The 22743-nt window shown below is 31.9% G+C and overlaps 1 protein-coding gene across 1 annotated transcript; it reads right to left on the reverse strand.

Annotated features, from left to right (window-relative positions):
• Positions 1-2384: 2384 nt before the first annotated feature.
• Positions 2385-6359, reverse strand: LOC119687460 (ABC transporter G family member 21). The gene is made up of 7 exons (XM_038101782.1): positions 6273-6359; positions 5795-6206; positions 5295-5550; positions 4429-5166; positions 3930-4086; positions 3602-3868; positions 2385-2777 (listed from the first exon to the last, which is right to left on the reverse strand). Exons 2-7 carry the CDS (start codon positions 6182-6184, stop codon positions 2585-2587), a joined length of 2001 nt encoding a protein of 666 aa, XP_037957710.1. The 5' UTR covers positions 6185-6206; positions 6273-6359; the 3' UTR covers positions 2385-2584.
• Between the last annotated feature and the right edge of the window lie 16384 nt (positions 6360-22743).

Genomic DNA, 22743 nt, shown 5'->3' on the forward strand with positions numbered 1-22743 from the left:
CTATTTCTGCGATGTTTTCCAAAACAAAAATATCTGCAAAATATCAATTGTAGCTAATCTGGAACTTTATACCGAATTTTCGCGTTCAGTTCTTCTTAATGGTCGCAATAATAACCTGAGTTTACTTTTACGCCAAAGTATCATGATGTTGATCCAAATCTCGTCCATAATATTAAAACGATCCATATTTTAGTATTTATCTCCTCTTAAAATGTTAAAGATGATAGTAAGAAGACTGCATGCGAATGTGTTCTTGTTGCATTGTTAGCAAACGTAGCACCCACCCAATATCCGCAAACCTTTTTGAAAGCTCAAACTTGACACAAAATATTATTCACTATGCCTAATGAAATGCGTAGAACTACTACTTAGTCTCTCTTGGTCAATTGGCGATCTTCCAAAATCATACCCAAAATTTTTGCTTAGTATATTGTATTTTAATGTTGATAAAGTGAATGCACCTCTCGTTCATTGTCTTCAAGGCGTGAATGACTGCTTTTAAACAAACCAACCCACTTAGAGACCATAATTTTTTAATGTATAGATTCACCTTATTTATTTACTATTACTATTACAGCATTCACTTCCATTGCCTTTAAACCTTTTATATACAAACAAATTAATAACTATTCTATCATTAAAAAATACACTTAAGTGATACTTCAACATAATGGCTTTAATGGCTTTATTCTTATTAAGGATGAGGTACTAAAAAGGCCTCGTAGCCTTAGTTCTGCTGTCTGCAAACATATGATGATCCGATTTGCACGAAATATACTCAAAATACTCAATAGTTAAATATATATCTTATCCAAATATATTATATTTAAGTAATTTAAAAACTCTATTAAAATATTTAAAGTAGGGAGTAAGTAATACAGAGTAGTGATGATTTCAAAAACGGTCGGGTCTATGTCCCGGAGTTACTGATCGAGTCCAAAAAGGACTACACAAACAGATTCTTGCGGTCTACAACAACTGCAATAGAGTACTGATAGTAAATATTTATTTATATGTTATATATTTATTGTTTAATATGGTTAAGAATATATGCACGTTTTCAATTATAATTTAGGATACATATTATCCATTTTGTTTGATATTATCGATTTGTTTGATGTGATAAAAAGAACAGTCAATTATTCAAATAACAATTAAGATAAATTGCTTATGTTTAATATTCATCAAGCGAACATTTTGTTCGCTTGGGGCGAAAATTCTTGAGTAGGAATTTTGGAGTTACAAAGGAAACACACACGGGTCTATATCCCGGAGTCAATCATGGAGTCACTCACGACCAAGTGCCGTACGGCACTTTCAAACGGGACTACACAAGCAAATTCTTGCGGTCTACAACAACAGCAATAAAGTATTGATAGTAAATAGTTATTTATATGTTATATATTCATTAAGAATTTAAGAATATATGCAAGTCTTCAACATTTTGTTCGCTTGGGGCGAAAATTATTGAGTAGAGACACGCAATATGTGTGTTTGCAAGCAAATATCGATGAGTGGTATGTGAATCTTCCTGCTCCTCAAACAAAACAGCAGTTCATTCTTTAAAACTAATAAGTAAAACATAATTATATATAATTTTTTCTAGTGTATATTTTTCAAATATATATATCATTATCATGTATTTCACGTAATATAATATATATATTCATACACACATGTACATATATATATATATAGATATATATATATATATATATGCATATGTATACGTATATAAAGGGTATAGCATTCATAATATTATTAATTACAAAATTTTATTTGAATATAACTAAAAATAAGATTATTTTATGAATTTTTTTCAGTATTATTTAAATTAAAACTAGAATACTACATCACAGAAATTTTCAAGAGAAAAAACAATAATATTTTTTTATACATATAAGTGAAAATATATATATGATATATGTATAAAATACCTTAAAAATTGATAGACAACTTTATAACGCTTAAAAATGATGTTAAAATTCAAATTAAAACTAAAACAATTGAACAAAATAACTTAAAATTAAATTAAAGTAATTTTGTGCTTTCACATTCATTAAAATAATGTATCTTTCGCACCATATCTGAACACTTGAATTATTGAATTATTACTACTTTTGAGCATAGTTGCTTACTTTAGATATATAGATATAAATATAGATATAGATATAGATAATATGTATATGTATATGTATATGTATATGTATATATTGTATTGTAGTTTACGGCTTATAGTTTATAAGATTAATTATATTATATAGTTGTGTAATTATATTTATTGTTTAAAGCAGAAATGGCTAAAAACAAAATCTGTATATCAATTATAAAATTTCTTTAAAAATATAAATATATTTAAGATATGTTTTATATATATAGCAACATTAAATTAAATAATTATATTTAGTTTTCTTAAACGTAATCACAAAAAAGATGGCGCTAACGCAAATAAGTATTTGTTCAGATTTGCTAAATACGTTATTGTGTGTGTATAAATGCATCTACATATTTATCAATAGATACTGATTCCCATCTATGTTTATTGCTTTCTTGTTTCACTGGATCAGTTATATCCTAGGAAATATCACGTTTTCGGACACCGCACATAGCGCAGCACTGCATAACCCAAGCCGCGAAATACCAGAAAAAACATCATCAGTATAAGCGTGTTTAGCCAAAGTGGAGATGTTGAGTTCTGAGCTTTAAGAATTTCTTCATATGGAATGAATGCGATTGTATTATTCTTACATATACCATAGCTACTCGGATTACCGCAACTGAAATTTGAAAAAAAAAAACAACCATTAAAGGTTAATTAAAATCGTATATAAAGATATATACCAGATATGTATCAGACATTAAAAGTACTGAATTAATAAATTATATGTAATGATATACGGGATTATTCCGCCGAGCTATTAATGTTTCCAGGACGTCTGATAAATGCTGTTCAAATTGATATTTTTTAAACAGAGAACATTTAGTCCTTCGAATAAATACCAAAGTGTCACGAATAGATGATGTCATGATATCAGACAGTGATAGAAAATCAAAGCCAGTCACTAAATATATGACTGGACGTTTCAACCACATCCAAGCAGAGCTGGCATTAGATAATCTATATCTCTATTCTATAGCTTCTTCTCTATATTATATTTCCTAAGAAACTATAAGGACGAACCGGATTAACTGTTTCGTTTTTTTTTTTTTTGCTAGAGGCTTTGCTAGGGGCTTAATAGTAGACTAAATCGAATTGACGAATATATTCCACAAATAAAAAACTGAAATATATAAATAAGTAAAAATAGAATATATGCAGGTGCATGATGTTAGGTATTCAAGCACATTTATTGATTGTCCAGAACAATCAGGTAATACTCTCACTAGTTCACAATTAGGCATATACTTTGAAAGTATTATAAGCACACCTTTGCTAAATTTAACGGTGATCGTTCGAATCATTACAGTTGTGTTGAATAAAATGAAATATCATAGGAAAGAGACTTCATTAAACATTTGACTTCCTTTACCAAACATGTACAAATTGCGGGACCTATTTTTACACATTGTAATTTAATATATATTGAATATACTTTCTTACCTAATCGCTGGTCCTTCACGAAACTCTAGGATTTGCATATTCTGATATGCATAGTGGATCATGGATGTATAACGTATCCAGCTAAGTCCTTCTGGTATTCTTGATGATAGATAACCACCAAATAATTGAGTAGCTAAGGTGTACAACGCACTAAGTGTTATACTAACATTCATGTCCATGCAGCAGGCACCTATGAAGAAACCGACACTTTGTGCGACAATTGTATTGAGCAACAGGAAGACCAACATCAGTAGAAAAAGTTTCAAGCTACAGAGATTGAGAAGATCAATATTTTTAAATAAAAAATCAAATAGATTAAAGTTTTTACCTTGTACATCCCAGCATTGGATATGATATCATGAGGTAGACCGTAGGTAGTGTTACAACCAGCGGTAACTCTCCAAACATTTTCGCTAAATAATATGCGGATAGCCTATAAGCGCCGGAACGTCTCTCTTTGCTTATGACTTCACGTTCAGAGGGGACTAAAAAAATTTTAATTCAATGAAAAAAAAAAATATATGTTAGTTTCAATATGTATATATATTCAAAACAAAGTGTTTTTTTAGTATATCAGATTGTGGATATGATATGGTTATGGGTGTTGAACGCCATGGGTTACCTATTTAAGATTATTTAGATTCTATTTTTGAATTAATTTTTAAAACAAAGCAAACGGAATGAGTTCTACAGATTAATATACATAGTGAATGTATTAGTTAATTTAATATTAGTTAATGTTTTTTGCCATTATTAATAAAAAGATATTATAATTCAATACCGTCAATGATTTATCTCATTCTAACTATAATATAGTCAATGCTTACATGAATTTAATGCACCGAATAACGCAAAGAGCATCCAATAAGTTTGAGAAAAGAACATCCACCCCTGTAGATCATGCAGAAACTCTTCAGTACGCGGTATTTGGAACCAGATCGCACCTGCCATCAATGCTAGACCCACTGTTTGAAACCAATTCAATTTTGAGAGCATGCGCGGTTTAGCTTCCTTGAAATTACGACTCGACAACACACGAAACTGTGTGTGGAATCGCGTTGGATAATCAAGCCAATCGTCAGCATCTTCGTAGTGTTGACAATCACTCGAAGCTGAACTGAAGTTTGATTGCGAATCTGTGCCACACCAGAGCTGTTGCGCTGCTTCCTCGCAGGAGTTGTGATGATCTCCCATCATCAACATTGCATCATGACTTATATGATGATTATTGTGATTATTATGGATGTCCTTGTAGTAGTTATTGATGATATCATTGATCAGAGCATCATGTTGATGGGTTTTATCGTTCACTAAAACACCAGTTGCTGTTGTGGCAATTGTTGTTGTACTGAATCCATCAGTTCCATTTGTTGCCGTTACTGTGAGGCCATTTTCGTTGTTGTGATGATTGTTCTGATGATCGTGTAAAGTATGTAGCTGCGATTGATTGTGATGATTATTAGTGTTGAGTGTAATGCAATTGCGATTTAGAAAATTACAATGAGATTCTTTTGCGGCTTGAAAAAGTTTTTCACGAATATCCGGATATGATTTCAGCTGTTCCACTAAAAAATAAGAAAAAAAAGTGAATGTAATATTTAATTTGAACTTTATATAAAATAAATTTTATTCATAGTATCTTCCCATCACACCCATCTTTATCATCAAGTTTTGTGTGTAGAAATTAACTTACACACAAAATCGGCTGGGTTATAATGCGGCTTAATGGCAACGCCAACATCTTCAAAGTATCTATAAATATTGTTAACTTCGCCAAAGTAGGCCGTACGCCCATTGTAAAGCAACAACAACTTATCGAACATATGAAACATTTGCGATGACGGCTGATGCACGGTTATCACAACGGTTTTCTGCTCTTGCATCGCATAGCGCTTCAGCACTTTCATGAGGGAAATAGCCGAATGACTGTCAAGGCCGGATGTTGGCTCCTAAAAACGTAAATAAAAACAAAACAAAAAGAAAAAAATAAAAAAATAAGCAACTAAGAGTATTTAAAGAGACTTGAGAGCGTGGACAAAGTAGAAAAGTAGAATGTATGGTGCTCTTAAATGTGCTAATAAAAGCACAGTCAGCTCTACTCTTAAAAATGCTAATGTAACCATTAGCTCTTACATTGCCTACTCTTACACAATGTCAGTGCCTGCAATACTCATGGTTGAAATTGTTACTTACATCCAATAGCATTAGACATGGATTGGTTAGTAGTTCACATGCAATGTTGGCTCGCTTCTTTTCACCACCGGAAAGGCCGCGATTTAGATAATCCCCGAATTTCGTTTGTTGACAAAAATTTAATTCCAGCGTTTCCAATAAGCAATCAACCAGTTTCATTTTTTCTTCCCTTGGAATTTTCTCTGGCAAGCGCAATAGCGCTGTATACATGACGGTCTCTCTGAGCGTTAGGCCCGAAAAGAAAATTTCCTCTTGCAGCACATAGCAGATTTTACGACGCCATTTCTTTGAGAGCGGTTCGCGGTTAAGATAAATGCTACCACCATCAGTGCGTCGTTGGCCACTTAGACAGTCAAGTAGTGTTGTTTTCCCACTGCCTGATGGGCCCATTATAGCCAAAACTTCGCCTGGACTGTTCATGAAGAAAGACACAGAATAAGTAGTCTTATTTGGAAAATAATCTTTTTTTAATACTAACCTTACTACACCACTTACGTCCGAGAGTATTTTACGGTCATTATGGAGCACGTTTAGGTTCTGAAATGTTAGCTGCAACGTGCGGTGCTGCTCAGATATGAACGGAAATGTCACTACTGTATGATCGCTTCTGGAATCAAAAGACAAGACTTTATGAATAACACTGAGCAAATAAGTAGTATTATTAAAAACGATTATTGTAAAATTTTATTGCTACAATTACTTAAATAAATATATAAACAAAGAAAAAGTGTAAGATATAAGTGAGGAAATATTTCTTCGAGCATAAATTGCTATACTACTTGAAAATAGTTAACTTGTATAAATGAATGAACTTATTTTTTTGGATGAAACAGCCTGCACTTAAACTTTGAGATAAAACAGCCTGCATATTCATCCCATATTCTTTTCTATCTGCCAATTGTTTGAATAGAAGGTTAACTATTAACATACCAAATCAATTTAATAAAAGAAAAAGAAAATGCACACATCAATTCCTTTTTCTAATACAATATTTGACACGATTTGGAGGAATTCTCTTAATTCGTACAACTTGTTGAAATTTTCCAATCACTTCACTGCACTATAATAACAATTAATCGAATTAATTGAAACAAAAGCAATGCCAGGACGTATTTTATTAAATTATTAGGAATTCAAATAAAATAATACCGCAATCTGAGTTCATTTAACTGGTCACAATTTTATGTTGAAGCTATTTGAGGCAGTGCACTTAAGCACTTTCACCCTTTCTTATCTCGAGGTATTTTCAAAATCCCTCTTTACGCCTTGACTGGATTATTGTTTATCACTTCATCAGACTAAGCAATAATTGACCTCAAATCCGCATACCTCCCCGAGGAGCCTGTAACTATTCTGAGATTTGATAATGCGGTGTTCGTAAGTCTGTCAGTTTTCGCAAATAATTTTAGGGCTCCATCTTTTATGTATTTTTTGATCGGATTAATCTTGAAGTTCATGTGGATGTCATTTGTCCTGGTCAAAGTCTATACGATTAAATTTTATAAACAAAAATAGTGCTGTATTGTAGCAATATAGTGAAGCAATGAAGCAGTTATATTGCACTATTTTCCGTTTGTTGCTATAAAAAGAGTATTCAGGGTTGAGAGTATCAGTTGGTGTATAGAACAGAGTTTAATATATTGGATTAATATTATCTACTTTCAAGCGTCGGTTCGCAATTTTAAAATAAAACTTTTATGTGCTTTCTTAATTTTAAAAGAAATTAATTTATGTAACCTGACCCTTGACATGTGTTTCTAAATAAAATAATTTCTTCAAGATTTGTGTATTCAAATATATATGTAACTTCATGAAGAAATTACCAAAATATAAATTAAAATTGCCGTAGTTATTTTCAATAATTAATTGGAAAACCACGACTTATGGAGATACTGTACCATTCTTGGAACTTGTGACAAGAATGTGTATTAGGAGACTTACACTATTTCTCAAAATCATTTACATAAGGGAAGAAAATGATTTATGTTCTTCTTTGAACTCACATATATTCTTTGGATGCCAAAGGGATAAGTATTCCAGAATACCAAAGGTATGAGCCCACACTATTGTTTGGACTCATTTTTGTACAAATGAGTATTCCAGAATACCAAAGGTATGAGTCCACACCATTGTTTGGACTCATTTTTGTACAAGATATGCTAAAAACTCTTTGCTATTCTTTGAATTAGGGTTTTTCCCTTTTTAATAAGCGTACATTTTCAAATTAAAATAAAACGTACACACAACTGAAGAATTCATTTCTTATTAATTGGTAAATAAATTTATGATATTATTGATATAAAGTGATTTTGAGCAAGTGGATGCCGAAAGATCATTCTTGGAATGCAAGTTTAACCCATATTCAACAAATAATGCGTTTTATGTTGACTTCTAACATTAAAATCAATAATGTAAAGTATCTCACACCTTGAATTATAACATGTGACATCATCTTGTTAAAGCCAAATGAAGATCCAAGAACTTTTAAAAATAGCATAGCTCAATAACCGGTGTTATCGATGCTGAGACTTGAATTTTTGTTTTTTTTTTTTGAAGAACAATAGTCGGCATTATTTCTACCAGGTATTATTTATAAACCGTATTAAACAGCATATTTAATAGATAGTGATGAAATTTCATTCATACCTAATGTAAAAATTTGGCATATAAAGCCACGGTAAAACTGTAATTATCTTCCAACAATTCAACCTCCCATATACTAAAATCATTCTATCCTATAAATCTATTCCGAGCAAATTTATTTAAGATGAGGCTTAATACCTTCTTGCAGTGTAGACATTGCATGGAGGATGCCGAAGAGGAATCACGAAGAGAATACACCTTCTGTTACAGTGTCCTACTGTCGCAAGACTTACACTCTCCTACTTAGGGTCGCACTTCTTCAATTCAGAAAAAGAGCTAAATTCTTAAGGGTATCACAATAGATCTCATGGTCTAAGTGCGAATTCGGATGGCCCCAGTAACCTAACCTAACCTACTGAAATCATGACACAAAGGATACTAGTGCGGTTTCAGTTTTTGCACTAAGATCTTATCCCTGAATTAGTGTCTTCTTTTAGTTTCTGTTCCATATATATTTTTTCTTGAATAAAATACAAATTTATAATATATTACAGTAAAGTAAAGGTACTTAATAATTATTTGCACATATTGGTAACGTTCTCTCTTCGGTTCAATAATATCTTGTATTATTGATTGATTGTCAATAATAAAGAAGATCTATATAGACTATACAATTATTATATTTCCTGTTTTAAAAGAAACTCATATAATTATAATAAAATTAAGACTTGTAATAGAATAACTTGATCTAGGGAAATTACTAGTCAAAACTTGAAGATCTCACTCTAACTAAGTGATTTTTACTTGAAAATCAGTAGATCATTACATAAAGATGATAGATACATATATATCTGTTTCACTTTGTAGAAGAGATAATATGCCTACATTTGTATTAAAAACACAAAAAGTATTCAAAATATATATTTCAACGATCAACTAACTAGCACAATTCTTTGGGAGCAATAACAGCAGAACAGAACAATTGCTTGAGCAGAAAAAACAAAGAGATAACATCTTGAAAAATGTGTTCGCTTGACTTAACTCTAAAAGTTACTTAGTTAGCCGTTCTGTCTGTCTCGCTATCGGTTCTTGCTGTCACTCGACCGTCTGTCTCTCTGTACGCTCGATCTCTGCTTAATTCGATGTCTGCAAGTCAATGCGTTCTATATAGTCACCTCGAAAATTGTGTGCATGGAGCACACATGTGCCTAGGCATTGTGGTGATCCGCCAACACAGACCACGGAAATACTTGACATTTATTTTTATAAATATGTGCACTGACAAAAATATAGATTCCAAAAAAGAAAAGATCATTCATATAATAACAATAATAATAAAGACAGTGCGTTTGCATCAAAGCCCCTTCTCCATACGTAGGAAAGAGCGCGCGTTTCGTATACTTTAGCTGATCATACGGTCCATTTCGGTTCGGTTTAGTTCGGCACTTCATTATACTCAGCGACACTCTGACGTTGTACTGCGTTTATTGTTTGCTATACTCATTGTTGTTGTGCTTTTGTTGGTGATCTTGTACCTTTTATCATGACCGGAATGCTTTGGGTTGGCACTTGCGGTACGGTACGCCGTGCTGCAGTATAGTTCATTGTACTCTTTATTTATTTTGTTTTGTAATTTTTAATATTTTAGTTTTATTTTTATTTATTTTTATGTGGATAGATTTAAATTTTTTATTTTATATTAAGATTATGAAGAAAATACGTTTGTGTGCATATCTACAGCCTCAATGTGGCATTTAGGTTGCAATTTGAGTGCAAAGAGGAGATAGAGTTCATTTTCTTGAACTAAAATTTCGATAATTTTTGTGATATTTCTTATGTGACATCACTTAAATCGAAGATATGTTATAGTATGTATTATTGATTATACATAGCAAAGATGTGATATTGTTCTATGCCTCTTTAGATAAATTGGGATCAGAAGATTAATTGTAGAGTTACTTGTGACCGAGAGTCATGAATTTATACTAAATTAAGATCTTCTAACTTAACTGAAATATCATTGTTTTTATCAATCATAGTTAAACACCTGTAAAGTAGAATTTTTCATTTTCTTTGCAAGGGATTGAATTTTTTCCTAAACAAACTCTATATATTAAGACATTGTAAAATTTATAGCAGACTGCTTAGACTTACAGGTCCATGGTGATACAAGATAGAGCAAGATCCTACGCAAAATTTTAGTAGTATTGGTTGTGTGTTCCTATATCCCAAATTTCGGAAACCACAAGGATATTTGGCGCGTTTATGACAATGCTGGACATAAGCATAAGAATTGTCTGCTTCGTTCTTACTTTCCTGATTTGGCTATATAAATGGCTTTTGCACATCTATTAGGTGGATTTATAAATACCCCGCCTAAGTAATAAAAACGCGATAGCTTTTAACTAATACGATTTATCAAGTCCTCCAAAATACACCTCACTTTTTCATTCCACTTCACCATCCACTTCAGCAAATCTCTTTCCCTGGAGAGATCTTTTCAAGTTTGAAAACAGGTTATTACCTGGTAGCCAAATCTGAAAAATACGGTGGGTGAGGAAGCAATTCGTACCAGAATTCATTTCATTTTGCCATGGCGTGTGAGCGGGTGCGTTATCCTGCAAAATCAAAATTTTTTTTTGACAAATGTAGTTGTTTTTTCTTGACTTCCTCAATGAATGAGCCAATAATACACATTAGTATTATTAACTGATGTTATTGTTTTTTCTTTTTCCAAATAGTCTTTGCAAATTATTCAAATTTGACTTCCCAAAATACGGACGCCAAAACTTTTCCAGCTGATGGTTGGATTTGTGTTCGTTTGGAAAAATGACCCCCGAGCTTTAGCCATTCTCTGACTCAGGTGTGAAGTCATGGATCTATGCTTCATCAATTGTTCCTACTCGACATTTTCAAACAATGTTTTGAATGACAAAATCATTTTCGTTTCAGCCGAAACGCAATACCCATTACCCATCTTTCCGAAAACTTTTTAATACCCAAATATTCATGTAAATTATTCCATACACGTTGATATGATATGTTTGTCCTCTCTGCTACCTCAAGCAATTTAATTTTTGGATCATCCAACACAATATCGTGGGTTTTTCAATGTTTTTTTTTTAGTTGTGACCTCTTTTGGGCGACCCGGAACGCTATTAATAAAATATCGGACCCTATAAGGCATAAACATGCAGTAGTACGAAACGAATTAATCGTTACTCTCCCTCTCTCACATTTAGTTTCTTAGTTTCTCAATTTGTTAATTAGTTCCAATTTTATTAGTAAGCTATACGGAGTACAATTTTATAGTTGCATCCGTCGATCGTGTGCTGAATGCTACGATAATGATTACAGTGAAAGAAACATACAGAATATCGAACACATACGAGAGGTTTTATGCAGACATACTAAAACTGTCTCTTCGAGATGTTATACGAGATGAACAAAATCTACTCTCCCGTGCAGTATGAGGTTCAACTAAGATCATTATTGTGAAAAAACAACACGATAAGCAGTTATTGCTCTTAAATCCTTCTAGTTTCAGTGTGTGCTACCGGAGGACAAATATATGTAAACATTCCCTGACATGACATGACGTAGGCTTCAAATTATCTGCGTATTTATATATCACATACCAGACTATCAAAGATTATCATTACCATATGTATATAGTAGGTCTGTTCTTGATATACTCTAGTATAACAAAAGTAAGGAAGATAACATTAAAAATGCAACCGTTTGTGTTCAACATTTCCTGAGTACTTTGAAAAGCGAAAGAGGCAATAAATTTTAATTATATAGAGGTTATAAAAAGAATGTCTTCCATCTATTCAACTTAAGTTGACTGGCACTGGTTCATTCGAATTCTAAGTGTTAATTATCAAATGGATTATTTAAGTTGGGTTAAATTAAAAGGAATTGAATTGAGTTTATTCGATTAAAGTTGAGTGACCCAAAGTCAGGGTTTACGTGATATTTGGCATGGTTCCGTAAGTGTGCCATTCGATTTATGCTTTCACAAAAAATGTTAAAAAATTTGTTAAGACAAGTAATGAAAATTACTAAAAAAAAATGGTTGAAATAAAATTAAAAAAAATTAGGTAAGTATAAAAAAACGAGTGAAAATCACAAGCAAAACAAAAGACAAAAAATTTTGAAGATTTTATAAAAAAAAATAGGAAAAAACAAAAAAGAAATTGGAAATCAAGCTTAAACTAGTAACGAGTAGCGAGTAGCGAGTAAACCTCTTGCGGTTACGTGAAAGTTTGATTTGGACTTATGTACACAGAATTCAAGATTAAACCGAAGAAAGAAGACCGAACAATATTTTATTTGTAAGATTGTATAATTTTTTACTTCATTTTTGAGCAGTTCTTTGCATATGGTCTTGTGGCATTGGTTGCAGGGTAATGAACTGGAAATTATGAAAGTTGCAGCCAGCTTTGTTAAATACTTTTGCGGTGCAAATGCTACTGCACAGTTGACCTACCTGAGAACTTCCATTGATTATTTATCTGTGTCTTTCACAGATAAAATGAGCCTTTTAACAGTCAAGAGAAGTTTTAATGGACGCGAGTTAAAAATAAGACAAGAGGGAAATCGATGATAGGGCCATAGAACTCAAATCAGTGCCAAATGTCACCTATAGTCATAATACAATACGTTGTAAAAAGGTGACGTTTTGTGGTGTATAGTTTCAAAAAAGAAGACAAACATTAAAATTACAATATGTTATGCGAAGTAATACCCTTAACTAAATCAGTACTGCTCTAAAAATATCTGCCATCTCTCTTTTATTCTACGATACGTCAAGTGTGCCAGTCCATAAGGAATCAATTAAAATATAGTTTTGCGAACCAACTCTTCTTATATGAAGAGTTTTAAAAATAAGGAGTTGATATTTGATATAGAGTCTCCACTGGTCAGATTTCATTTAAGTAAAAAACTAAAATTTGATTTGATGTAGACCGATGGAGAAGCAATTTTCAACACTGAAAGCTTTAAAAATTCCGATGCCGGCCCATGCTTAGCATACACAAGAAGCGTTCGAAAAAAGTTAGCTAATTAGTGGAATATATATCCCTTTTCAATTGACGTTTGACTCTCTTTTTTGGCTTTAACAACCTTGAAGAATAGCAACAAACCACAAGTGAATTCTGTTCAATAAATTATTTTTAATCGAACCGTAATCGCATATTGCCCACCTAAGCAATGAATTGGCCTTTATAGGAGCCATTTGGGGAAGTGTTCTCCAGATTAAAAAACATTCATCTATATTTTATTGCAATTATAGTTTCAGTGTTTATTGCAAACGTAGGGTACTGACATTCTAGCTAAAACATAGTAAGATTTATAATTATAAAACGGTGAAATTACTTAATAATATATATAAAAAACCATTCTAATTTAGTGTAAAAAAGTAGACACAAGGACTTAAGATCCATTTCATAATCAATAAAATAATAATATCTAATATTAAGTTGAGTAGCAAACAGACTAAAAAAACTATAGACAGTCAACGGCATTATTGACAAAAAAGATTTTTATATTCTTTTATGCGGAAAAGTCTTTAAAACAGCACCATAGAGCGCCAAGTTTCCCAAGGTTATTGAGGTGTACTCGAGGTTTACTTCGAATGTTAAAATCATTGTGGACTTATTCATAGACACACTACTGATTTTAAATGACTACTCTACCGGCGTTAAGTATAAGCCACGCCACAGTTTCATTTCTGTAAATGACGTAGCATCGTATTCAACCTAGTCCACTTGCAACCAAGTCTTCGTCCAAGGCATTTTTACCCTATTCTGAAAAAGTAAATCTTTGTTCATGGTTCTATTCAGAATGCCCTTCATGGGAACATTTCGATTTTCTTCAGTTTTAAAGAATACTGATTTGAACCGCAATACTAGTAAATGCCAGTAAATGCAGCAAACAGTGCATTTTATATACTTAACATTACTTAATTACTTACTTAGTTCGCTATTAAAGACGTGAGTCGTCTTTGGCCGCGTCCAGTAGCCTCCGATCAGTGGCTTGCTGTCGCTAGTTGGTAGTATATGTAGCGCGGTATATCTCATACATACTCGTGCCATCTAACTCGATACTCGTTACAAACGCGTAATGGACCATAGGTTTGCCGAAGAATTTTCTCGAATGATCCTAACGCCTTGTCATCACTGTTGGTAATTATCCAAGCCTCCGAACCACTTAGCAGGACAGGCATGATAACAGACTTATAAAGCGTGATTTTTATTTATCGAGAGAGGGCTTTATTTCTCAATTACCAGCTCAATCCGAAGTAACATCTGTTGGCAAGAGTGTTTCTTTTTTGAAGTTTTTCACAACTTCTGATGTGTGTCGATTTGCTTTTCTTGGGTGGATTTGCCAGGTCTAAAGCCACAATGATAAGATCCAATCAGTTAATTGTCGATTGTCTTCAATCTTTCACATAGTACGTTGCACTAGATTTTGCTTTGGTTCAGTTTACATTATTTAGCGAAAATAATTGCATTACTTGCTCGATTAAAACGTTCAATTCTCTTATAATGAAATAATTATCTACAGAAAAAGACCCTGTATTTTCTATTTCATTGGTTTTGACTTTTTTCTTGAAATCACTTAGTCACCATCGCCGCAACTAGTATTTTTAAAAAAATATAAATTGTGATTACTTTTTAACTACCTTTCTTAATCAATTTGCAAATTGATTACTTTATATTCTCGACTACTCATTTTTACTACTTTTCATAGTTTTTCTCACATTATTCCAGTCATAAATTATGACCCAAATACTCGTATTGAACTACAGACATGATTGCCGATCGCAAGCGACGGCGAGCCTTAGTCTAACTAATTGCGTTACTAATTTCATATGCTGGAATTATGGATTTATCTTCACGAGACGCTATTATTATATTTGAAAATGAATTCGTAAACAAACATTTATCAACTGCTAAAATAGTTACTCAGTATTTGATCGCACACTGCAACGTTGACAGATACAGACGTTTGGGATGGTTCTAAAAATCGCTGCCAATCCTGGGCACACTCGACAAATCGTGTGTAAGAAGTTTCATTGCTTTTACCATAAAAGTACTTGCATACTGCACGTCTAACTATACGGAGTAGCCAATACTCATACTTATGTTCGCTATACTTATGTTGGCAGCGGAAAACAGGGAGAGTGGCAGGCAGATAGGGAGACCGGCAGGCAGGCATTTCAGTTTGCAAATAGGCCACCAGATGTTTTCGCCAGAAAGTGTTTTAAAAAATTCTTGGAAAAATGAGTAAAAGAAGAAATATGAGAAAAGTTAATCTTTGAGCAATAAACTTTAATGGTGAAAAGAACTCAAAGCTCAACGAGTGCTTGAACTGACAAGTCCAGAATAACAGATATGCAACTAACTTTATGACCCAGTTATGCATGAATTATAGTGAAACCAAGAACGGCGTTTACATGTCTGAATATTGAGGTGTACTGCATCACTTGAGAGCGTGGGCTGTATAAGCTCTATAGTCTGTTTAGTTTGTTTAGTCCGTATAGTCTGTACAGTCTGTACAGTCTGTGTTGGCTTGAATGTTTGTTGGATATTTTGGAATATGTAATAAGAACTAAGAACAATTTAATCACACCTTTGAATTTTTACACGTGTTGAAGGATAATATTTTTATTTCACTTTGAGGAGTCATTCATCGATATAAAGGATCGGATTGAATTGTACTGGCTAGCTATTTAAAATACCATATGTTGTTGCTTTGGTCCAGATTTTCTAGTGAACCATGAAGTTCGACATTATCTAACTCAATGAGAGTAACTCATATTTAATAATTAAAATCTCAATGGTATTAAAATTAGGAAAACAATCTTATCTGTCGGTTTGTTTGTCATTTATGTTTAAGTTGTTTTTTTTTGATATTATTTAGTCAGTCAGTCAATTTGTTTGTCTTTCTTTCCATAGCTGTTTGTATTATTAAAAGGTTATTAACATTAACAAAAACGCAAAATTACGTGAAAGTTGGGCAATATACAGCCAATGAAATTTTTGAAATTCTTATCTCGTTTTTGAATACATTCACCGATTAAACAAAAATAAATCTCAAAAAGTATGTATAAGCACTAAAAAAAATTAATAAAAAAATAAAAAAAAAAAGTATAAATAAATAAAAATACAAAATAAAAAAATTATAAAAACAAAAAAGGTCTTTGACTTTAATTGAATTGAATAAATTTTCTTAAAATTATTTTAATAAAGCCTTTTTGGATGAACATTATTATGTACTAGCAAATAAAACAGAAGAAATATCACTACGATATATACGAGTTTATAGAAGGAAGACAAAGAATTTGAGATGATTTTTTTAGTACCATTATCCCAAAATTTGTCACGAAGTAAAAATTATATTATAGCTAATAAATGGATGGACTAAATAACTGGCACAATTAATGGTGTTACTGATTCTATTACAATTTTTGTCACCTCTGTCTTTTGTGCTGTCGAAAACGGAATGGAAACGCTACCCTGCTTGGGAGGTGAGCACCTTAACCTTAAATGGTTTAGAAAAGTCTAAAGGGATTATCTATGAACTAACTGTGGTAAACAAAAAAAAAATTTAAATATGTATATAGAACAAGTTTCGTCTGTCATGAGAAAGGATGATAGCGAGATAAAAATAGCTAAAAAGATTGAACTTCATATGTCGAACCATTCCCGAGTTATGAAAAGGAGAAATAGGCAATCGTCGCATTTATTTGAGAAACCATAACTCAAATTAGAAGAAAATATGAGTGAATATATGTATATGCATCGCATATATAAAATCAGTACATATACATATCAATCATTTAATAATTTCAAAAAATCATTATTATCGCATATCACTTGGCAGGAAACAGGAATCAATGAGTAGAAATAGGAAAGAAGCTTCAAAGTTTTGCTAAAACAAAACATTTAAAAAAAATTTTGACGTATTAGAGATCCAAAATAGCCTCTTGTATTTCCCTTTCCTCAAAACAAACAAAAAAAAAAAATAAATAAATAAACAAAAAAAAAACACCAAATATACATACGAAAATTTTTTCCTTATATGTAGACATAAATAATAAATAGATGTATATATATATATATACATACGTATATATGTTTTTAATTCAATAATATCATTTCTGCAAACAATTGATCATTTTTATGAGCTTTGATCCGTAAGACATTTCCGCAAACAAACAAAATTTCAAAAAATTCCGAAAATAGCAAAGAATTGGGTCAACTTAACCCAAAATAAATAAAAATATCTAAATTCAAAGTGCAATTGATCATGGCCAAAGCATTTAAATCACAAAACACGAGAATATAGAATACAATTTAAAGTTTTTTTATAAGTTTTAAGCGTAATCGTTTAGATACATAATAACGATGTCATATTATATAAAAATTCATAAATGACATCATAATTAGAAAACTTTTTTATAAAAATAAAAAATCGGTCACTTCGATAAGCCTGGTTTTCAGAGGTCAAGAATTTATCTTACTATCCGTATTCTTAGTCAACAAAATGTTTGCAATGTGTGTACATAAAGAAAGCCCTGGGTGCTTGTACAAGGCTTTGTAAGGTATGGAGCTCTAATACCTATGATGATAATAGAACAAATGTTCTATTATCATGGAACAAATGTTCTATTATCATCATTAAAATTATAATATTATAACCAACCATATCCATCATCATAACTTTCTTTATGTTTCTTTGAAAACTTTTAAAGCCTTCTTAAATTAGTCAGAGATCCTAAGGCATATAGAGTTTGGGGCCGTTCAAAAGTTAAAAAATTAATGAATACACTAGTTTAAATTTTATCGGTTTTTATCGTTTTTATAGTTAGCTTTATAGAAATCCTATATAAATGCATTGATAACGGCCACGTAATTAATTTTTGATTCTTGAATCTATTCTGTAATTAGTAACGATTAAGCAGAGGGACATTTTTTAAATAGTGTATTATTTAACTATTGGACAATTAGCCCCTTTAAAAACAAAATTATTATAAAAGAATTTTTAGTCATTAAAATAATAAATTATTAGAAAATTATATGAAAAAATTTATCCACATTTAAAGAGACTTTGCTGTGACGTAAAGTCGTCGAATCATGCCTCAAAGTCGATTCAATATTGTTGTGTTTTTAATCACCTTATGAACTATTTGAGTGAAATAATAAATCCATAATTTAATTCAATATATTATTACAGCACTGAGAGCAAATACTAATATTTAATTCAACACCGAACACACCGATGTCACGGACAGGCGGAACTTGGACTGCACTTCACTGCCAATAATCAAACAAGAGTGCAGCTTTCAATGCTATCCCATCCACAGCATTAACAAAGACTAATTTGCTATGTTCACATCCACAATAACTAGGAAGCATAACTCCCACAAGTAATTACCACATTGACGGATAAGTTCGTCTGTTCCTCGTTATGGAAATAAAGTGCACATTTCGAAGGCATGTGAGAAATACATTTGATTCGTGTGGATTTTTATGAGTTTGTGGATGTGAAATTGTGACTATAAATTGGTTTCTTTTATTTACTCATCCATAACAAATGCTGGTGTGACTAAGGTTTGCACAGCGCAATAACAAAATTTCACACAATAGCTCTCTTCTTTCAATGAAGAATTGATCTTAATCTGAAAAAATTTGATAATCCCACCAGATATTCAAATATTCATTGTATAAATGATACTATTTTGAAGGTTATTAACCCTACAATCTATCAACCCAACCGAGTTGCAATTGAAACAAATACTCAGATAGGCATTTATATATTGTATTTCTGTCACAATATGCAGGCATCACATAAAGTCTCTCTGACGCTAAAGATGTATCTATAAGATTCAGGTTGAATATAATGTGGAATTGTTAAAATTTAACAATAAAATCCAAAGGAAAGCCAAAAACTGTGAACCTATACAAAATTGTTGAGAAACATTGCCGTCCATAACAAGACTGACTGCAACTGCAACTGCAACTGCAACTGCAACTGCAAATGCAAATGCCAATCAACAAGTAGTGAACAAGGTGATAACCGTAATTGAGATACGTACATACGACATATGCCGCAATTTGCTCTGTGATAATTTGCATTTGAAAGTGACTGCCACAATTCTGCGCATATGCAGAGTTACAGTTTTAAAGATCATTAAATAAGCACCTAAAACCCACGACTACCATCAATACCAAACCAATACATAAACAATAAACTTCATCAGACTAAGCCGGGCCAGCCCAGTCCAGTCCAGTTCAGTTTAGTTCAGTGAGACCAGGCCACGGCAGATCACGTCAGGCTAATCAAACGTATCTTAATTATTTTTTCCGACTCTTACCGAGTTGCATGTATGCACGCGTAGTTTTGTGCTGTTATATGTAAAACATGTTCAGGAAGTATCTTCGATTAAAACTGGGTCAAACATGGAAGCATGGACACATGACAAGCATCAAGAGTATAGTAGTATGGCAGTATGGCAGTAAGGCAATATGACAGTATAACAGTATGCCAGCACAGTACCATAGCATTTTGTTTGTGAACGAGTACATAAATTTATATAAATATATTTACTTAGCGTAAGTTTATGAAGAGTTTTCTAGTTTGTGGTAGAAAAGTTTTCTTCTCTTTCCTATTCATAAAAGCGGCAATAATATTGGCTTGAGAAATAATTCTTTTATGTAGCGAAAGTTTATACATATATTATTTGCAGAGTTTCTTTTCTTCCACATATAAAGTTTTATTTTCTGCGCCCTAAAACCGCTGTTAATAGGTGCTTCACCTTACTGCTCCAATAGAATTTCCATGAAGTTAGTTTTGTTGGCGATTTATCGTCATTGAATAATCTTTATTTAATAATTACACAACTCAACGGAATTTTATAGAAGACAATCACAATTGATTAAAAAATTGTTCATTTCAAAATACTCTCACTATTAAAGATACATTTTTGCATACCTGCTATGACTTCTTAATGAAAATCCATGCACCCATTATGGCTGCCCTAAGGGTTGTTTTCATATTTCTTTTAATCGAATATGGAACCCCATTAAAAAAGAATTGAAAATCTTCAGCTTTTTACATAAACCACCCTTATTTTTCTAATGGTAGGTATTAATACACCCTACAAAAAAATAATCCTTAAATTGTTATTTAAGGGTTAATTCTAAGAGAATGCGATACTTTCAGAAGAATCTCATTATGAGTAAATACATAGACATAGACATTTTCTTCCACCATGAAACTAAATATTTTATCAATAAACTAAATTCTTAAAGAAAATATAATAATCTACTAAAATGGAATTTATCTGATTTTTCTAGAATAAATGTAAGGAAAGTTTCAATGATAAGCAATATGTGATGCTCAGTTTTCATATTTGTATCGTCTTCATATTCAAAACGAAACCACTTAATATAACTAAAGAGTTTAACAGCTCGGATTGAATCATTCATTTAATTTGTTCAAGAGTTCAACTTGCCGTAAATCCCTTTAAACACTGGTTAATTATCTATCATCCTTTGCACTAAATAATAAACTAAAATATACACCATATAAAATCAACTGTCAATGAGAGACAATATTAAGGATATTATAATACTATATGGAAATATACTTAAATAAGTGGACTTTTTATGAGATAAGTGGCTATATCCATACTCTGAATGATTGTTACGAGTCATTGGATGTTATCTTCATATCAATAAACAAGTGACAAGCTATTGTCTACAAGTACATCAAAGGCTATTTTTAAAAGGACAAAATGGACTACAAACCGTTGAACTATTTAAGATGTTAAAATTGTTTTTGAGTTAAGGCGAATTTTTGTTCGCACAGTTCTATTCAATATTTATAAAATCACTTTTAACTATAATCTGATCAACCAGATTTCTTCATCATAATATACGTAAGATCCACTTGGATTCAACTCAAAATAAGAATCTTTGTAATTGTTAAATCCCCATCGTTGTTAGATGTCGATTCAAACCAATATCTAATCACAGCCAAAGTATGGGTGCGGCTTATCACAGCTAATACCATAAATTTCAGTGTCCAAAGTTAGCACCAGATGGCTAATTCACAAAATTATGATCAACTAATGTAATAAGCTTATGGAGAGCATATGATTCTGCTCGTATGCAGAATAAGATCAAACAGAAGTATGTCCAGCAATTAGAATCTCAGTACCGCCTGTTCGGTTATGAAGAAAGTATTAGATGAAATGATCCTTTCCGGCAATAGCATTGATCGACAACTGTTTAGTCGGTTATGAAGTAATATTTGATAGCCCCATAAATACTTATAGAGGAGTTGGATAAGTAGAGAGATTAATAGGTGGATGCAGAGAAATATAGAGTTACACAAAAAAAAACTGTAAAGTTTGTGGTGTAAAGGTATTTATGGAAATACCATTAAATCTATTCATGCCCTACGTTTTCTTTCATATATCAAAATGTGTGTGGATGAAATCTACTTCCCCAATTTAAATTCTCTTTTAACACATCATTTCTGATTTATTTTCCTTTCACTTTGTTTCACAGTGCAAAGCAGCAATTAAAAAAATAATGCCAATGAATGGCATTTTCACCCAGTACCAGCGATTGCCTATGATTTTAATGCGCATTCAATACGCTTTACAGCAATTATTGTCGTTGTTCGTTGTTGTTATTCGCTGTTCGCTGCTCGCTGTCCATTGTTATTGCTTCACCATGATTGTTCATTACAACTGATAACAAGCAAACAACAAATTCAAAACAAAACAAGAAACAACAACAATAACCAATAACAATAATAAATATAAAAACAAAAACAAAAACAAAACGAAACAAAAGAAAGAAAAGCAAAAAAAATTTAAAACAAGTGAAATGTAGGAAAAATTTACAAATTTCACCCACCGCAATTAAAACAACAACAAAAAATAAACAAGAAAAAAATTAGAAATTTTTAATAACAACAAAAAAAAATTAAATTTTCACAGAGGAGATGTTCCACTGTTTTTTTTTGTAATTAGGAACAACAACAACAATGACAAAAACGGTAATAAAAATTACTATTTGTTGTTGTTGTTGTTGTTGTTGTTGTTGGAGGTGTTACCAACCTAAAGTCACAAGTGGAAGTGACAATATTTAAGAGAAAAATCAAATAAATTTAACATGAAAAACTAAAGTATGGCGATTGCCTATGTGTAGGCGCTTAGGAAAATATGTGTGTATGCAGATGTAAGGCGATATGTGTGTGAGTTATTGCGTATATCTTAGAAGCTTAACAGATGTAGTAAACACAAAAAAGACGAGGAAATGTATTAAGTGATCATTGACATC

Source organism: Teleopsis dalmanni, chromosome X (genome assembly GCF_002237135.1).
Source record: "Teleopsis dalmanni isolate 2A chromosome X, ASM223713v2, whole genome shotgun sequence".
Taxonomy (NCBI): Eukaryota; Metazoa; Arthropoda; class Insecta; order Diptera; family Diopsidae; genus Teleopsis; species Teleopsis dalmanni.

What these genes read in the sequence shown, in the direction of transcription:
- LOC119687460 (XM_038101782.1), bottom strand. Translation starts at nt 6,184, where the DNA reads ATGGGCCCATCAGGCAGTGGGAAAACAACACTACTTGACTGTCTAAGT. An exon ending in TAACCCAGCCGATTTTGTGT is followed by an intron (nt 5,167 to 5,294) that starts GTAAGTTAATTT and finishes CTTATTTTTTAG; the next exon opens with TGGAACAGCTGAAATCATAT. An exon ending in CGTGAAGGACCAGCGATTAG is followed by an intron (nt 2,778 to 3,601) that starts GTAAGAAAGTAT and finishes TTCAAATTTCAG; the next exon opens with TTGCGGTAATCCGAGTAGCT.